The 18,530-nt window shown below is 40.1% G+C and overlaps 1 protein-coding gene across 1 annotated transcript in view; it reads right to left on the reverse strand.

Annotated features, from left to right (window-relative positions):
* Positions 1 to 626: 626 nt before the first annotated feature.
* Positions 627 to 18,530, reverse strand: part of CUX2 (cut like homeobox 2) — a 598,839-nt gene continuing 580,935 nt past the window's right edge. Inside the window, exons 20-22 of the mRNA XM_077462022.1 lie at positions 9,816 to 10,004; positions 4,603 to 4,876; positions 627 to 2,284 (exon numbers count right to left, since the gene is read on the reverse strand). Coding sequence (XP_077318148.1) covers positions 1,450 to 2,284; positions 4,603 to 4,876; positions 9,816 to 10,004 — 1,298 coding nt within the window. The 3' untranslated portion in view covers positions 627 to 1,449. The remainder of the gene's footprint in view (positions 2,285 to 4,602; positions 4,877 to 9,815; positions 10,005 to 18,530) is intronic.

Raw genomic sequence — 18,530 nt, forward strand, 5'->3', positions numbered from 1 at the left:
ACCTTACTTGTAGCTACTGGAGGAACAGTCAAGGGCAAATACTACAGAGTATTATTCAAGAAGTTGAACTTTTCCCGGGCCTGCTTACATCACATCTAAAATGGCGGTGCCTAGTAGCGCTTCAGGGCTTTTGAATATGTACACAGGAGAGGCTTTTAGAAATAAATCATATGCATAAAATATGTTACATACACATATAATGGTCTGGTGAAATGAATGATCTGTCAACAGGGTCTCTTTAAATGTTTGAAAAAAAGAAAAAGTGTCTGTACCGTCAATACCAACCAGTCAGATGCATTATTTGATGCAATCAACTACCCTTTCCTTTCACACATGTTTATTAATGAGGTCTATTTCCCTTGAACCTAAGTAAAAGTATATAGTCATTTTGCAATAATTTATGAATCCAAAGAACGCACACAAAGTTATTTCTGTTAACTTACACTTTCTTCCACTGTGTTCTTTGTTGGAAATGCTTCCAGACTTCACTTACCTGCCTTAATAATGCATGGAACAACTTTGTGGCATCCTCATTTAATAAAAGGAAATGAAACAAGTGAAATGCAGAGCTTTCAGTGATATTCAGTCTAGGAGGACTGCAGTTCTTGGAATGAAAATCACTTAAATTGTTTAAAATGTACCCAGGTATACCTGGCTCATTTATGAATTGCACAATATAAAAGTGACAAAATCCCCCCCAAAAAAACACAAGTAAATAAATATGTACTCATACACTTATGCATTGTGACACACAGCATTGCTTTTCTTGTACAAAGTCATGGATCTTGAACCTTTCCCATACACAAGTGAGAGTGATACAGTTGTAAGAGTGGGCATTCATATACCTAATTTCTGTTCTACAACAATCACAGCTACTTGGAGTTGTATGTCACAATACTTTTAAAGTGGACCATCTTCATCTACACACATTTCAATGCAATACACATTCAGTTTAGAGTCTCACAGACTATGTCTGTCTCTTCAGAGGGTAGGAATCACCACTGTCTTGTAGACAGCTGAAGAAACCAAAGCAGCTTCTCATTTGGTCAGCCTTCTAGTGCTTTGTGATGGCTTTAAACAACAGTCCTAATCTCATCCAGTGGCAAGCTACAGGACTTCATTGTAATTACGGGTACATCTCTGTGGTTTAACTTCAATCTCTTTATCAAAGCAGCTGAGGGTGTTAATAAATTCCAAATATTTAATAAAATATCTAAAATGTTTATAAATATTTTTTCCTAAAAGAGTTGATTTTTTTAACAATGAAAATTAGTTATGTTTGTCACTATTTTTTCTTGAATTCCAGTCTCCCTTTTTATAATTGTCTACCCGGCAAAGTAAAATATATAGAAAATATTCAATATCGGTTCTCTGCAGCAGCTCTGCTCCATAATGTGGATTCACAGAGATTGGTAGAAAGAGTGCAGTTTTTTGTACAGAAATGTATGTTTAAAACTCCCATTCCAGAGTCTCTTCCTTATTTGCAGCTCTTTCAAGCCTATGGATAATATTATTAAGATTTGCCATTTTTTCATTCCTCTTCTGGTTGTTGGGGATATGCTTTGCGGAGGGATGTAATGGGGCCATGTCACAAGTCGGGCTGGAAGAGTGAGCCTTAATGGCCATGCTGTTAGGCAGGGATGGAGAAATGGGAGCTGAACATGAAGGTACAGGAGAGACGGACATCATGAGGCCTGGGGATGAGGCTGCTGATGGTGAGTTTAGAGAAACCTCCAAGCTGCAGCGGGAAGATTCTACTGTAGATTTAAAGCTGATGGGGTCAGCTTGTGGTCCGTCTGTTACCATACTATCTTTATGGGAAAGCACAGAAGCACAGTCATGAGTTGTGGGCTGATGGGAGTTCTCATGCACCGAACTGCCCTTTCGTAAATAGTTTTGTCTCTGGGCACCATCACAATGAGGGGACATCAGCTGCTTTTCTCTAAGTGCCCTGGATGGCTCAGAGTCACAACACTTTCCTGATGCTGTTCCAGAGCCACAAGACTCACAACGATTAGAAGAATCATAATCATCCTCTTCCTCTGTGTTCTCATTTTTAATGTTCACAGTACTTCTCATCTCCTTAGGGTAGCAGTTACTGTGTAGCAAGTGTTTCAGATCACTAATTACGGGTTTCTGGTCTCCTGTTTCAGAATCCGGACTATGAGCAGTCAGGTCTCCATGTGGGGCAGCTGCTGATGTAAAGCTATCACAACTGTTTGGCTCTTGATCGGTGTCATTGTCATGCTGACCTTCCATCAGAATCTCTCTGCGCATTCGAGACCTACAAATCCATACAGATACCAGTTCTAGTTATTATTTGCTGTTATAATGACAACTACAGCACCTCATAACAGACTGCATGATGTGGAAAACAGACAAAATTATAAGGATAGTAATAAAGAATCTATGTATACCACATGCAAAAAATATTTATACAGGATATTTAAATCAGAGTGTCATCTTATATCTGTTATCATGAGACAAGTCCAGCGATTCAGACATTTAAGAATCCACAAGAGCTAATTGCAATCAATGTTTTGGATGCTACCTATAGGGAATTCCAGTATGTCTGAACGTTTCTATAAACAATTACAGGAATTTTTCATGACAGAAATGCAGACACTATAACAAAGCCCTTTCTAAGAGTGCTAATCACTAGAGATCAGCATGAAGCGATCAAACTACCATTTACCGAAGGAGATTAGCAATGCACATAGGTGAAAAAATGCATTATCCAGCAATCCTTATAAACACAGGCAGGTCCATCATTGTCATGGATACACGGATAAGAGATCTGCGCATACTGTTTCTGGTCAGGCTCTACTACATGGCAAATTCTGGTGTTAGTTACAAAGAGTTATATCAGACAGTAAGCTCTGAAACAGTAGTGGATCTAACATGCTATAGCGCTGCAGGATCATTCATCTGTTCTGCAGGTCTGTAAAGAAATTTACTTAATTGGTGGAAATACCCCATCAAGTATATGATTGGAACACTAAAGCCTTACCAGAACACCCCAGCCATTGGCTGAGAGCGCTGATCGGGAGCCAATCGGCAGACCTTTTTCGGTCATGCTCCTTTGCCAGAAGCCAGCCGACTCCAGTACGGGCTGAATATTGGCCAGTTTCTACTGAACCAGCTGATGCTGCCTGAGATTTGGCCTGTGTGTACTAGGGTTTAGGTTCCACAAGGTCCTGCTTCCTTTTTTGCTAAGCTCCACCCTTTTCCATGTGATACGGCTGGGGTTGGGGGGCTCTAATATATACAGCATGAGTCAATGAGCAAGCTAGCTTTCCTATTTACAGGAGGTAAATTCATAGAGGGACACAATTTTTTTTTCCTAAGCCTACTGCCAAGGGAATTGCAAAACTAAATATCACGTAGGAAGCAGTTTAGAGAAGTGCAAAAAGGCCCCTAACTTTTGGTGACTATGAAATGATGAATTAGCTCTTATTCATATATATAATGTTAAATGAATTTTTGTATTAGTAAAGCTTGCATATCATGATCAAAGAGTGCAGAATGGTTACAGCACTATGAACTGCAGAAACAAAATGCTCTATTAAGAATAAAATCATATAAGTAAGTATTGGTAAAAATATGATGTTCATCTACTGTATATAAATGACTGTGGAGTGCTACAGACATGTCACAGCTCTGGATTCGCAACCATTTTAAAACATTCTTACATAAGCAGCAAACTTAGTGTGCTCATTTTTTAAATTCAGTTTATTCATTAAAATGTTTTATAATACTTAAATAACTCCTAAAAAGGTATCTGGCCCATAACACTCTGTTGTGACGCATTTTCTTTTGGGAAATGTGATGTGACAATATTGTCCTCACTGTAATGCTTTCTTCATACATATTTCGAAAGTTTTTTTTAATTGTAATTTAGCTTTGGGAGGTTTTGAAACAACAGTTTTCAAATTAAGAACAGCCAAATTTCCTAACAATACAGAAAGAGACTATTATCTGTTTTTAATTCAAAGCAGGTAAAAAATAAATCTAATTTAAATGATCTATTAAACACTGTTGTGAGTTGGAACATCTCAAGAGACCCGTCAAGCAAAGTCAGACACAGCCTGAAGCTGCCAGACAGCAGAAGAACTCTAAAGGTAGACATCAGGAGAAGCTAGATGAATGTAGAACATGCAACCCATGCAGCTGCTCCAAGACCTAATATCTTAGCCAGCTTTTCTAAGACGCTTAATACAAACTGAGACCAGGTCCACATACAGGATTTTAAAATCATACAAGTAATCACATATAGGGGGTTATTTACGAAAGGAAAATCCACTTTGCACTGCAAGTGCACTTGGAAGTAAATTCGCTGTAGATCCGAGGGGGACCTGCAAGGAAAATAAAAAACAGCATTTTAACTTGCACATGATTGGATGATAAAATCAGCAGAGCTTCCACTCATTTCAGATCTACCCCTTAGATTTAGAGCGACTGAACTTCCAAGTGCACTTTCAGTGCACTTTCAAGTGCACTTGGAGTGCAAAGTGGATTTGCCTTTCGTAAATAACCCCCATAGTGTTATCACAGCTTCAGTTTTACAACACGATGAGGGACTATTATTCTTTATTATTTTACCTGTAGTTATGAAACCAGTTAATGACAGTGTTTGTCTTAAGGTTCAGTTGGTATGACAGCAGTTCAATGGTCTGTTGGGAAGGATATGGTTCCATCTCATAAGCCTTTTTCAATGCTTCCTTTTCTTCCATTGCCAGCACCACTCTTGGTTTCTTCATCTGCATGAGGTTATAGTCCTGTGCCTGGAGATTGGGGCTCACACACTCCGTTCTAGCAGTCGATGACTCACTGTCTGAGCCGGCACTTATCAGTCCATAGCGCCGTTTAAGATATGCTAAACATAAAACACACTTGCATTAGATTGTTAGATCAGTATATTGGGTTCCTTTTACATAAAAACAAAATAGTGGCTTAGCAATTACTGGCTAATGGCCACTGCCAAAAAGTTCATTAACCCACACCAAACAAAAGTCTGTTGTTAGCATACTGATACGCTGTTGCCTGGATTTTGTTTTTAATTTTTTTAAAATAAACTTTGAGGTCAATTCCCACTAGTGCGATGACTGGAATTTTTCCACACTGGGAGGAAGCCAGTCAATGCTAGGACACGCAGAAAACAATAGTTTTCTATGTGCCCTACTCACATTGAAACACAGCCCGGAGCTGAACTGCAGTGATCTGCAATAAAATGCAAACATATTGCATTTCATCGCCACAAACTGGACAGGATCGCATGGCACTGTATAGCAGAGCAACACACCGCACTGCTGTGTAGTGACATGAATAAAATGTTGCTTTTATGCACTTAACATAACATTTGTTAAAAAAATAAAAGTGAGGGGGTCTGTCTGATGCACTGAATTGCGCACCACACCAACCCCCTACTGCCAGCTCACTGCACCTAGAACTTTTGATTTTATTTATTTATTTTTAGCTTGCTCCAGCTCTTTACTTATTACAACTTTAATGCCACATTATGTTGTTTATATTTAAAATTAGTATTATAGTTAGCTTTCCACATACTTACCCGACCTAGGGGTTGATTTACTAAAGACAAACAGGCTGCTCCCTTTGCCAGGAAATTTTCCCCAGTACTTAGTGAATTTGGTGCAATGTGACTTTGCATAAAATGCCAAAATATGTGCATGTAAGGAAAAAAACTAAAACCTTTTTTGCCTGTACATGATTTAATGATTGAAGTCAGCAGAGCTTCACTTCATCCACAAAGCTCTGGGGATAACTCCTCTGCAAAGTGCAACTTCCCAAAGTGAACACTTTGGGGGTTATTTACTAAAGGAAACTCCACTTTGCACTGAAAGTGCACTTGGAAGTAAAGTCGCTGTAGATCCAAGGGGGACATGCAAGGGTAGTAAAAAACAGCATTTTAGCTTGTACATGCTTGGATGATAAAATCAGCAGAGCTTCCCCTCATTTCAGATCTACCCCTTAGATTTAGAGCGACTGCACTTCCAAGTGCACTTGGAGTGCAAATTGGATTTGCCTTTCATAAATAACCCCCTATATTTGTCTTTAGTAAATCAATCCCCTAGAGTCAATGGTGGCCTGTGGTTCCCTGACAAACATCCACACTATAAGGCCATAACACTCTAATGCATTGGTCATCAACCCTGTCCTCAGGGCCCACTAACAGGCCAGGTTTTATGTATTACCTTTGGGAGATGCAGACTAGAATATTTCAATCACTGAGCAGCAAATGAGATCACCTGTCATGTAATTCAGTTATCTTGCAAACCTGGACTGTCAGTGGGCCCTGAGGACAGGGTTGATGACCACTGCTCTAATGGATCCTTAACTGGCACCATCATATTTGAGAAAAGCTCTGGATATGCATGAAGAAATGCATGTTGGGAAGCACATGCCCCTGTCGCCCAATAGATGTCTGTGGAGGGGGAAATCTCTATACTGGGAAAGGTCTGTACTAACAGGGTCTGCACTGAGGGGTTAGGGTAGGAGGGGTGTCTGTATTGAGGTGGTGAGCTGGAACGGGGGATTAAAGGCTGTGGGTGAAGATCTGTATTGGAAAAATATTGGGGCTGTTGGTAGGGATCTTCAGTCTGGAGGATATGGGCTTGGGGGGAGAATTGTATGGGAAGGAGTGGTTCATTTTTGTTGTATTCTTGTAGTGTCCTGTTGGTTACCCATTACTGAGCCCTGCAGTTTGTGCATTTCCACTCCTGACAGTGTAGGTACAAGTATTGTGACAAATGTGTCCTGTGCATTAAAGTCAGGGCCCTTTATGCTATATGTCAAATCACAAATTATATGAATTCTGGATATAGATCTGCCAGATGTCCCAGGTCTCATTTTACTATGTCCCACAATGCCCACTAAACACAAAAAAAATTGTGCATTACCACACTTCTTAAATGCAGTCAAATGCCTGAAACCTCTCTGGAAGCAGATTAAGAACAGACTGGATCATAAAGGTTCCAGATATTATGGAGACTGAACATTAGGTGGCAACATGACAAATATTATTGCATCTGGGTCACCTGGCTCTACTAAACCACCACCTCAACCATGTTGCTTTCAACAACTGGAGACATGGGAAGCAAAATCACTTTAGGGGGTCATTATGCTTGCCCCTTTATTGCCCCACTGGATAGACAGGGGGTAAATTTCTCTTTGGAAATAATCTGCATCTTAAGATGGTGAGCCAGCCTGCACCATTTTGTCTTTGGTTACTGAATTCTGCTCTCATAACCCTGTTACTCAGCCTCCCATAGTCCCATAGCCCCCCTGCCCCATGTACCCTACTTCCTATCCTGTCTTACCTCTTCCCACCTATCTCTCCATCCCTTCCCCCCACCCTTCTTTCTCTGAACGCTTTTCTTCACACTGTCTAACCCAGTGAAGCCTACCTATTCCCAACCTCTGTGATCATTATTGACTTAACTAAAGCCCAGTACACACTATAAGAAAATCAAATGATTGTCTGGTTTTCCTCGATGTTTCACAGCAAGTCAAAACTGAGGGCAAAGGATTTTTTGGTTGTTTATGGTTTTTGATCATGCGCAGTCTTTCGTATCTGATTTTTCTAGTACAAAAACAGCATACATTAGACGAAAATCATTACAATTTTGGAGTTTGTTCCTTCGGAAATTTTTGTTTGGAAAGTCTGAATTGAATGTCGAAAGTTGTGTACACAATATACAAAAATCTAACGATTGTGCCTAATACAACATTTTTCTTTCGATTCTGTATGTGTGTACCCCAGGATGTGTCACTGGAAATGTCGTGTACCTAGTTTCTATTCACAATGAAATTTTAAAACTCAAAGATGGACAAATGTATGACTTTGCAGGCACATACCTTATTTGTAACAGAGTCCATATAAAATGCAGATTATATTTAAAAGCAGAGCATCACAGCAGAACGTGCACCACATGAATTATATTGTAATATTCTAATAATGTTTTACAAATTTAAAATATTGTATCCAGAGCAAACGTACATTCTCATAGGTCTTACATAAATTACATTGGCCATTGAGGCCACTAATCATAAGGATGGCCCCACTTGAAGGTGCAGGAAAGGCTGGCCAAGCTCTTAATACTGCTAAGAAGAGTCATAATTGGCATACTTAAGCATTCTTAGATTCAGGAATCCTGGAGCATCTGAAAAGACTTTCATTGCTCTGTCCTGGGACCAGATAATAACACACTGAGAGGTGCACTTTTAAAGGAACACAGCCTTTATACTCCTTATTCTTGTTTGTGGAGCAAGCTTGTAATCCCAAAACAAATCCACTGAAGGTTACTTTCTGGCTCAAGAATTATGTATCAAAGTGCTATTGCTATGCAGTTTTGTATGCACCAAGAGGGTGAATATCACTAAAAGGGGGCACAGACATCATTAAAAACCTGACATGGGTTCTAATTTCTCTACACCAGTTCTCAACTAACAGGCCAGATTTTAAGTATTACCCTGGGGAGATGTAGACTAGAATACTGCAATCATTGAGCAGTGAATTATATTTCCTGTGATGCATTTCAGTTATCTTGCAAGCCTGGCCTGTTAGTGGGTCTCGAGGACGGGAGTTGAGAACCACTGCTCTACACTCTAAATGTAAAACAACAACAAAAAATTGTTGCCTTTGCTTTAATTTAAAGAGGAACTGCAGTCTGCTCACATAATTTGTAATAAAAACGTCTTTGCCATTCTGAAGCTTCCCTCCAACCACTTTGCATATTATTTTATATATACTGTGATTCTGTACTTGCCAAATATGCTGCAGAAATCTCCCTCCACTAATTCTGTTTGCAGCCATTTTTACTGTGGGCAGCTGAAGCTGCTGCCTGTTCACTTCCTGGATTTACGCAGACACACAGAGGCACACCTCCAGCTCTGAAGCCCTGCAGCTCTCATTGGCCCTCTTATGACTCACCCCCCCCCCCCCTTCCTGGCAAACTCTCATGGGAGCGAGAGAGAGAAAGAGCTGTGCATGATGTCATAAGCCTAGGCTTTTTATCAGAAAAGAAACGGGAAGTGGGCTGCATAAGGTATTTACTGGCAGAAAAAATGTTTTACTATCCAAAATTAAAACAACAAGGACAGAAGATTTAATAGATGGAAAGTTGAAAAAATGACTGAAGGTCTGCTTTAAGATAAAATATGGAATAGTCGTTTTGGCTAGAAGTTGTGATGATTCCTGCAGAGCATAGGCTTTTTACTTAATGATTTCACATCTACCTGGAATTCCTATTTAATGTAACTATATATTTGTGATATTGTAGGACAGATCAGTGAAGTTGGATTTTGTAAACTAGATTTGTCATGTGTATTTTTTCCACCTTTTTATATATCCATTGCACAATGAAAAACTATTTAGTGTAAAATGGACACATTCATATCTTCAGCATTTCTGTGCTTAAAGTATATCTATTTGGCTATAAGGGGGAAATCTGGCACTAAACACTATTAATCCTGTGTCCAAACATCTAATTTGCCAGAAATCTGCAAGTTACCTTAATGTCATATTAGTCATTTTCCAAATGGCAAGCATTTTCCATGCACACTAGACTTCCTCTTATGTAAAAGGATGTTTTTCCCCATGTCTGTTGAAAGATACATTTAGAACTACTAATAGATATGTATACACAAGGTAAAATTTCCCAATGGACACCTAGATCAACCAACATTGAAAAACATTTAACAAATAAAATCATTAGTGACCCGGCTTTTTTTTTTTTGTCATGCAGCTTATACAGATTTACAGAGATAATGCTAATGTACTTTCATCTGAAACTCACCCTTTTTCTCCATTTTCTTCATCTCTCTGAGTTTTTCAATGTTGTGTGGATCACTCAGCCAGAGCTGCATACGGACAAATGGCTCCCTCCCCTTCAGACTGAGCTTATGCCATGGTTTGGGCCTGGACAGCAGATCTGATACAGAACCCTGAGTCAGCCCCAAGATGCTTTCTCCAAACAACCTCTGACCTTTAAAGGATGAATCAATATATTATTCTTACAGCATCTTTAACATAAGATAAATAACGGCAACCTGCGTATGGTATATATTAATATTACATTAAAGAGCATGTCGTTTCAGAACAATGCCAAGTAAGCTTGAGCATTTGCATCAATAATGGGCCAGATTAGGTAACATTTATATGTCTATGGGCTCTGAAATGACTGGTGCACAGTCAGTTGCAATGCATGGTAAATTGATGAAAATGTTTTTTTAAGGGATTCTTCCTGAAGGAGCGACACCATAACAGATGTCTACATGGTAAATGGAGAGGTACCAATCTATACAATTAAGGCATAGCGTAGCTGGTAGAACTGGAAAAAGTAGGTGTTCAGTAAAGCAAAGTTGTGCTTGAGCAGGTCAAAAGTCTGCAATGTGCCCCCCCCCCCCCGTAGACATGGGACAAGTAACAGACACCACAATTAGCCCACAGAGAGGAGTCTGGAATGGAGAGGAATTCCAGTAAAGAATGGTTTAGCCACAATGGGGTATTCGGAGAAAAGTGTCTGGAGCCATTCTTCACATAGGGAGTTGCCAAAACCCATGCTGTAATTACTGTCTTCATCGAGAGTGTTAAAGGGTGAGGGGCTCTCAGCAGGGCTTTGTAGGAACCCACCAAGGAAGCTCCAAAAAAGCAACTGCGCAGTTGGAGGTGTCTGATATAAGCCAATTATGGGCATGCTAAACCATCACGACCATAAAATACTTGAAAAAAACAGGGCAGGCAAGACCTCCCTGAGTCCAGGGCCTCTGTTATAAAGATAGCCAAAATCTAGGGGATGAGAACCCTATAAAAAGCTAGTAATATGAGAGTTCAATTGTTTGAAAATCAATTTGGGGATTCATATCAGGGAGTGGCACAAAACATACAACAAAGAAAGAATCAGTTTTATTTTAAGCATATTCATTTTCCCAAATAATGTTAGAGGGAGGTTGACTCAGGCCTTCAGTCTAGTCTTAAAGATCTGAAGGAGGGGAAAAGGTTAAGTGTACACAAGTCTTGAACCCTAGGTTAAATATAGACTCCCAGATATTTAATCTTATCCATCCACCATAGGGGGAGTGAAGGGTCCACTACCTGTGTGGCACCAGGATCGACAGGAAGGATCAAGGAATTTAGACATGAATCGCCAGACAGATGGATACCACAGCCGTCCCGCTTGCGCTGTTGTTCAACAACAAGACGGCTGCGGTATCCATCTGTCTGGCGATTCATGTCTAAATTCTTCAGTGCCAGGCTAAGGCATCAACCATGTTTTTATATTCATCTTTTTAAATAAATGGTGTTAACTATGGTCCCATCTTTATCTATTTTTTAAAAGAGCTATCGCGATAGAGATATTACAAGGTTCCCAATCACATCTCCTTTGGCACACCAACAGGATCGTTAAATCATGCTAACAGCTTAACCTGACCTTTTTTTTTAGCTAAAAAGGTCATGGTGGTCGGGGGGGTAGCCAATTCACTCACATTCACTGGGTGATCTACATGAAGTTTGCTACTGGTGACGGTTTAAGAATTGAAGTTGCACCCAAATAGTTGTCCAAAAATACCAAGCCATTGACTCTGATTTAAAGCACCTGTGCAAGATAAAGGAAAACCTGAAAACATGGCTTGTTGCAGGTACTTGAGGACTGAGGTTGAGAACCACTGTCCTACTGGATGAGTCCATGAAAAAACTGTTATCAGAATCGTATAAAGAACTTTTCCCTGTTCCACTCTCCTCTGTAACCAGGTGTAGAGAGCAATGGGTGGAGGAGGTTCCGGACTTGAAAGGGGAATATGATATGACGATATGTGGAGTTTCCCTTTTAGTCATTCAGTTTTAGTAAGGGACCAGTTAATTCACTTAAAATTTCTACATAGAATATATTATACTCCAGCAAAGTTATCTAGAATTTACCGGCTCTCATTCCCTGGCCAACTTTGGTCACAACTTTTGACATTGTCCGGTGGTTCAAGAATATTGGTCTGCCATTGCACGCTGCATCACAGAGATCACCTCTTTGCCCATGCCTACAACAGGGGCAAACTGTTTGCTTGGTCTAGTGGAGAGTCTGGTGCCTACTAGGGCTCAGTGCACTTTGTTTAGCCTGCTACTATTTTATGCTTGCAAAGCGCTGATCCTTTATTGTAAGAAACCCATGACTCCCCCTTGTTTTACTAGAAAGGGCTTGTGAATAAAGGGATTCCATTCTATAAAGCCACTGTACATACTTAAGCAAGGGGTGCCCTAAAAAATATGTTAAAGTCTGGCAGATCTGGTTAGATAGTTTTGTTACCTTTGCCTAAAGTCATTATGGTATTAATGGCCAAGCGGAGGCTGGGTAAATAGAGGAGGATATTGTTACACCTTGCTCTAGAGTCCTCTTTTTCCAACCCTGGGGTCTGCTTCAGGCCTCGCTGCTGCCTAACACGCACAAAAAATATGTGATTTTATGCCCTAATGCTTTGGGGACTGCATCCAGGAAGGTGGCGTAGCCCACAGGGTGGATAGCCTGGACTGGGGGAGTGTTTTTGATGTTTTTCAACTGTATTTTTGTGCTATTAATAAACCAATAAAGAAGTTTGCAAATAAAAAACAATTAAATCAATAACAGCAACTTGCACAAAAGGGATTTTGTAGGATTAGAGTCAGGTATATGATTAACCAATTATGTCAAGCAGGTGCTAATGATCATCAATGTCATATGCAGGTTAAAACACAGTCATTAACTGAAACAGAAACAGCTTATGTAGGAGGCTTAAAACTGGATAAGGAACTGCCAAACTTTGCTACTAAGATGAGGTCATGGAAGAGTTTCATTTCACAGGTAATACAACATGGCAAGACTGAGCACAGCAACAAGACACAAGGAAGGTATACTGCATCTGCAAGGTTTCTCCCGGGCAAAGATTTCAATGCAGACTGGGGTTTGAAGATGTGCTGTTCAAGCTCTTTTGAAGAAGCACAAAGAAACATTCAAAGTTGAGGACCACAGACACAGTGGTCAGCCAAGAAAACTTAATGCAGCAGATGAAAGACACATCATGCTTACTTCCCTTCAACATTGGAATATGTCCAGCAGTGCCCTCAGCATGGAACCCATCTACTGTCTGAAGAATCTTCATGGAAGAATTGTGGCAAAAAAGCAATAGCTATGATGTGGAAACAAAGCTAAGTGACCCAACTATACACAAAAAACATAGGAACTGGGGTGTAGAAATGGTAGCAGGTGCTCTGGACTGATGAGTCAAAATTTTAAATATTTTTGTACAATAGTGAGTGTCTGCAGGCAACAGTGAAGCATGGTGGAGGTTCCTTGCAAGTTTGGGGCTGCATTTCTGTAAATGAAGTTGGGAATTTGGTCAGGAACGATGGTGCCCTCAAATGCTGAGAAATACAGGCAGATATTTATCTATCATACCATATCTCAGGGAGGCATGTGATTGCCCCCAAATGTATGCTGCAGGACAACGACCCCAAACATACAACCAATGTACTTAAGAATTATCTTCCAAGTAAAGAAGAACAAGGAGTCCTGGAAGTGATGCTTTGGCCCCCACACAGCCCTGATCTCAACATCTTCAAGTCTGTCTGGGATTACATGCAGAGACAGAAGGATTTGAGGCAGCCTACATCCACCGAAGATCTGTAATTAGTACTCCAAGATGTTTGGAAAAGTCCTTCAAAAAATGAGTGCAAGTGTACCTAGAAAGATTAATGCTGTTTTGAAGGCAAAAGGTGGTTACACCAAATAATGATGTGATTTGGATTTCTCTTCTGTTCATGTACTTTCCATTTTATTAATTGATAAAAAATAAACTACAGTATTAACACTTCTTTTTGTGAAAGCATTCTTAATTTACAGCATTTTTTCACACCCGCCTAAAACTTCTGCACTGTACTGTATATCCCATCTGTCTCATATGTAATAACAAACTGAGTGTTGAATTAGTAGTAGACCCATTACCTGAAATGTGAAAATGGCTCTGGAGTTTAAAGCACAAATTCACAGTTTGATAAAACCCCCACCACCCTGAATAAAGCTTGCTTTGTTAAGTTATCTGCAATTAAATGGGGTTTTGCTTGGTGCATCACCAACCCAAAGCCTACTAATAAGTTATGTGGCTTCCACTCAGTGAGAACCTTAGAGAGTCAGTATATGTTTGGTAATTACTCTCAGCAGCTAATTTTAAAATATGCTTCATGTTAGTGAAGAAAGTTATGGAACTTGTTGTAACAGATAAATAATGGGCTGATATGAGCATGATAACATAGGGACAGAAGAATTTACTTTTCCTACCAAAGTTACACAGGTCATTAGTGAATTCCAAAGACAAGTAAGTGTGTCGGTTTAGCCACCTTTCTTAAAAAATAAAAAGTGGGATGTGACCTAAAGTGGGTGCAACATGGACAAAAATCCTTGATTGCCGTGAAACACTAAGGCTGGCCATGCATTATACCATTTTCTTTTAGATTTACCAAAACCATATAATATGAGGTCAAACCTAAACACGTTCAATTTGTATGCAAGCAGGCAGGCCCTTGTACTACATAGTATCTAAAGGAAATTGAATAAGAAAATTGTATAATGTATGGCCAGCTTTAGAGGTTGATTTACTAAGGGTAAATAGACTGGGCACCTTACAAGTGCAGCTGCTCTCATTTCTCCCAGAGTAAAGAATACCCAATCGGGTATTTACTGTTATAGTGGATATCACTATCCCCTGGACACTGCAATATTACTTAATTTGTTTAGCCTACTTATAAAATACAGGCTGCAGTGTAGTTGGTGCGGGGTCTTAAGGTATTCACAAAGAGAACTATGTTTGAAGAAGAGGTTGCTTACAGGACTGAGCCTCCTCATGCCTTTTTATTTTCAGCAGAGCATGCCTTACCACTGGATAAGGCCATAGCACTGCTTTATGAATGGGACCATAAATTTTGGTTTCAACTGACTTCAAATCCTGTTAAGCACCCCCACAATCTTCAGTGTCAACCCACTGAGTGCTTTGGTAGTGTGGGAGAAGCAAGATGTTTACAGTGCAGGAAATTTACTGTGGCTTATAGAAATCATTGTGCTTACACATGTGTAAGACTGGCAAGACTCTGCTAGACATGGAAGCTAATCAGACATGTTACAGGAGCTTGCCATGTGAACCATAACACGCCACAGGAACTGGTCATACAATGCAGACAAGCTGCAGGTGCTTCAGACACTATGGTCACCCTACAGCAGTTGGTCAGACACTGCTGACATTCTACAGGAACTTACCAGACAGGTGCAGACTTGCTACAGGTGATTGTCAAATACTGCACACATTGTACAGAAGCTTATTAGATACCAAGGACAAGCTACAAGAGATGATCAGAAATCTAAAACATTATACATGAGCTTATCAGACACTGTGAACATGCTACAGGAGATCGTCAAACAGTGCAGACATGCTAGAAGATCTTATCAGATACTGCAGACATAATACAGGAGATGGTCAGACACTGCAAACATACTGCAGAAGCTTGTCAAACACTGCAGACATACTTTAGTTGATGGTTAGACACTGCAGACTTGCCATAGTAGCTTGTCATGTGACTACAGACACAACACTGAAGGTCGGACACATTACAGGAGCTTTTCAGACATTGCGGATATACTACAGTAGCTGGTCAAACACTGCAAAGATACTACAGGAGATGGTCAGAGACTATAAGCTACAGCAGCTGATCATACCTCCCAACTGTCCCTGATTTTGAGGGACTGTCCCTGATTTGGAGCAATATCCCTCTGTCCCTCATTCCTCCTCACTTGTCCCTCATTTTGATCTGATCTATATTGTTGTCTATAAAATGCACTTTTTATCTTTCAAAAAGTGTTTCCTGGTGCTAAACCTTTCATCTGATTTCTTAATGCTGCATTTGTACATTTTAAAAGCCAATATAAAGGAATTGTAGTGGTAAAAAAAGCACTCGTGGATTTAATTAACCTTTTTTTGGGGTTAATTCTCCTTTAAGGGGGTGTAGCAGGGGGCGTGTCCTATGCCTACATATATTTACTAGTAGGTGTCCCTCATTCCTATCTCATAAAGTTGGAAGTTATGGTGGAGATGATCAGTACCTGCAGAATTATTGACTAGAGGAATTGGTCAGGGTCTGCATTCATACCACAGGAGCTGGTCAGGGACTGAGAACTTACTACAGGAGCTGGCCAGAGATTGCAGGCTTACTACAGGAACTGGTCAAGAACTGTGGAATTACTTACTACAAATGCTGGACAGGGACTGCAGAGTTATTTTTGGAGCTGGTTCGGGACTGAGGCCTGGTCAGAGATTGCAGAATTACTATAGGAGTTGGTCGGGGGCTGCGGACTTAGTAGAGTAGCTGGACAGACTGCAGATTTACTACAGGAACTGTTCAGGGGCTGTGAACTTACTAAAGGACTTCGGGCTACTCAAGAACTGCAGACATGAACTAGTCAGAGACTGAAGTTTCATATGCTCATTGAAGGGGATTTTGCAATCAAATCTTTATTTGAAATAATATAAAAATAGCAAACTCTGAAAAAAGCAAGGGGAGATGGGTTTGTAAGATTACGTGCCTGTGAATCTTGAATGTGATGTTGTACAGTGCCTTGACGAAGTATTCATAACCCTTAACATTTTCCAAATTTTGTCATGTTACCACCAAAAAACTTAAATGTATTTTATTGGTATTTATGTGATAGACCAACACAAAGTGGCGCATAATTGTGAAGTGGAAGGAAAATAACACATGTTTTTCAAAAATGTTTACAAATAAATACGTGAAGTGTGGCGTGCATTTGTATTTAGCCCCCCTGAGTAAATACTTTGTAGAACCACCTTTCCCTGCAAAAACAGCTGCAAGTCTTTTTGGTTATGTCTCTACCAGCTTTGCACATCTAGAGAGTGACATTTTTGCCTATTCCTTTTTTGCAAAATAGCTTAAGCTCTGTCAGATTGGATGAAGAGTGTCTGTGAACAGCAATTTTAAAGTCTTGCCATAGATTCTCAATTGGATTTAGGTCTGGACTTTGACTGGGCCATTCTAACACATAAATATGCTTTGATCTAAACCATTCCATTGTAGCTCTGGCTGTATGTTTAGGGTCGTTGTCCTGCTGGAAGGTGAATCTCTGCCCTAGTCTCAAGTCTTTTACAGACTCTAAAGCCCCATACACACTATCAGTTTTCCTGCTGAGTTTTTCCTTCAGATTTACCAAAACCATATAATATGAGGTCAAACCTTAGGAGTTTCAATTTGTATGCAATTAGACAGGCCCTTGCACTACATGGTTTTGGTAAATCTGAAGGAAAAACTCAGCAGAAAAACCGATAGTGTGTATGGGGGATAACAGGTTTTCTTCTAAGATTGCCCTGTATTTGTCTCTATCTATCATTAACATAATGCTGCCACCACCATGTTTCATGGTGGGGATGGTGTGTTCAGGATGATGTGCAGTGTTAGTTTTCCACCACACATAGCATTTTGCATTTAGGCCAAAAAATTAAGTTTTGGTCTCATCTGACTAGAGCACCTTCTTCCACATTTTTGCTTTGTCCCCCAAATGGCTTCTTGCAAGCTGCAAATGGGACTTATGGCTTTCTTTCAACAATGGCTTTCTTCTTGCCACTCTTTCATAAAGTCCAGATTTGTGGAGTGCATGACTAATAGTTGTCCTGTGGGCAGATGCTCCCACCTGAGCTGTGGATGTCTGCAGCTCCTCCAGAGTTACCATGGGCCTTTTGGCTGCTTCTCTGATGAATGCTTTCCTTGCCCCACCTGTCGGTTTAGGTGGACGGCCATATCTTGGTACGTTTGCAGTTGTGCCATACTCTTTCCATTTTTGGATGCTGGATTGAACAGCGCTCCAAGAGATGTTCAAAGCTTGGGATATTTTTTTATACCCTAACCCTGCTTTAAACTCCTCCACAACCTTATCTCTGACCTGTCTGGTGTGTTCCTTGGCCTTTATGATGCTGTTTGTTCACTGAGGTTCTCTAACATCTAAACCTCTGAAGGCTTCACGGAACAGCTGTATTTATACTGAGATTAAATTACACACAGGTGGACTATTTACTAATTAGGTGACTTCTGAAGGCAATTGGTTCCACTCAATTTTAGTTAGGAGTATCAGAGTAAAGGGAGCCAAATCCAAATGCACGCCACACTTTTCACATATTTATTTATAAAAAAAATGAAAACCATTTTATAATTTCCCTTCTACTTCACAATTATGTGCCACTTTGTGTTGGTCTATCACATAAAATCCCAATATAATACATTAGCGTTTTTCCTTGTAACATGACAAAATGTGGAAAATATGAAGGGGTATGAATGCACATGCAGCACTGCACAATGTATATGGAGGGCACTGCTTGACAATACACACTTCATAAAGTTAAGTCCCCAGACCACTGGTCCAAGGTGAGTCATTTTGTATATAGTAATAAAGAGGGAGCGACCGAGACACATTTGGAGCTATTTCATTTATCAT

Source organism: Lithobates pipiens, unplaced genomic scaffold, assembly GCF_037356315.1.
Source record: "Lithobates pipiens isolate NorthernLeopardFrog02 unplaced genomic scaffold, aLitPip1_a1.2 Scaffold_3, whole genome shotgun sequence".
Lineage (NCBI taxonomy): Eukaryota > Metazoa > Chordata > Amphibia > Anura > Ranidae > Lithobates > Lithobates pipiens.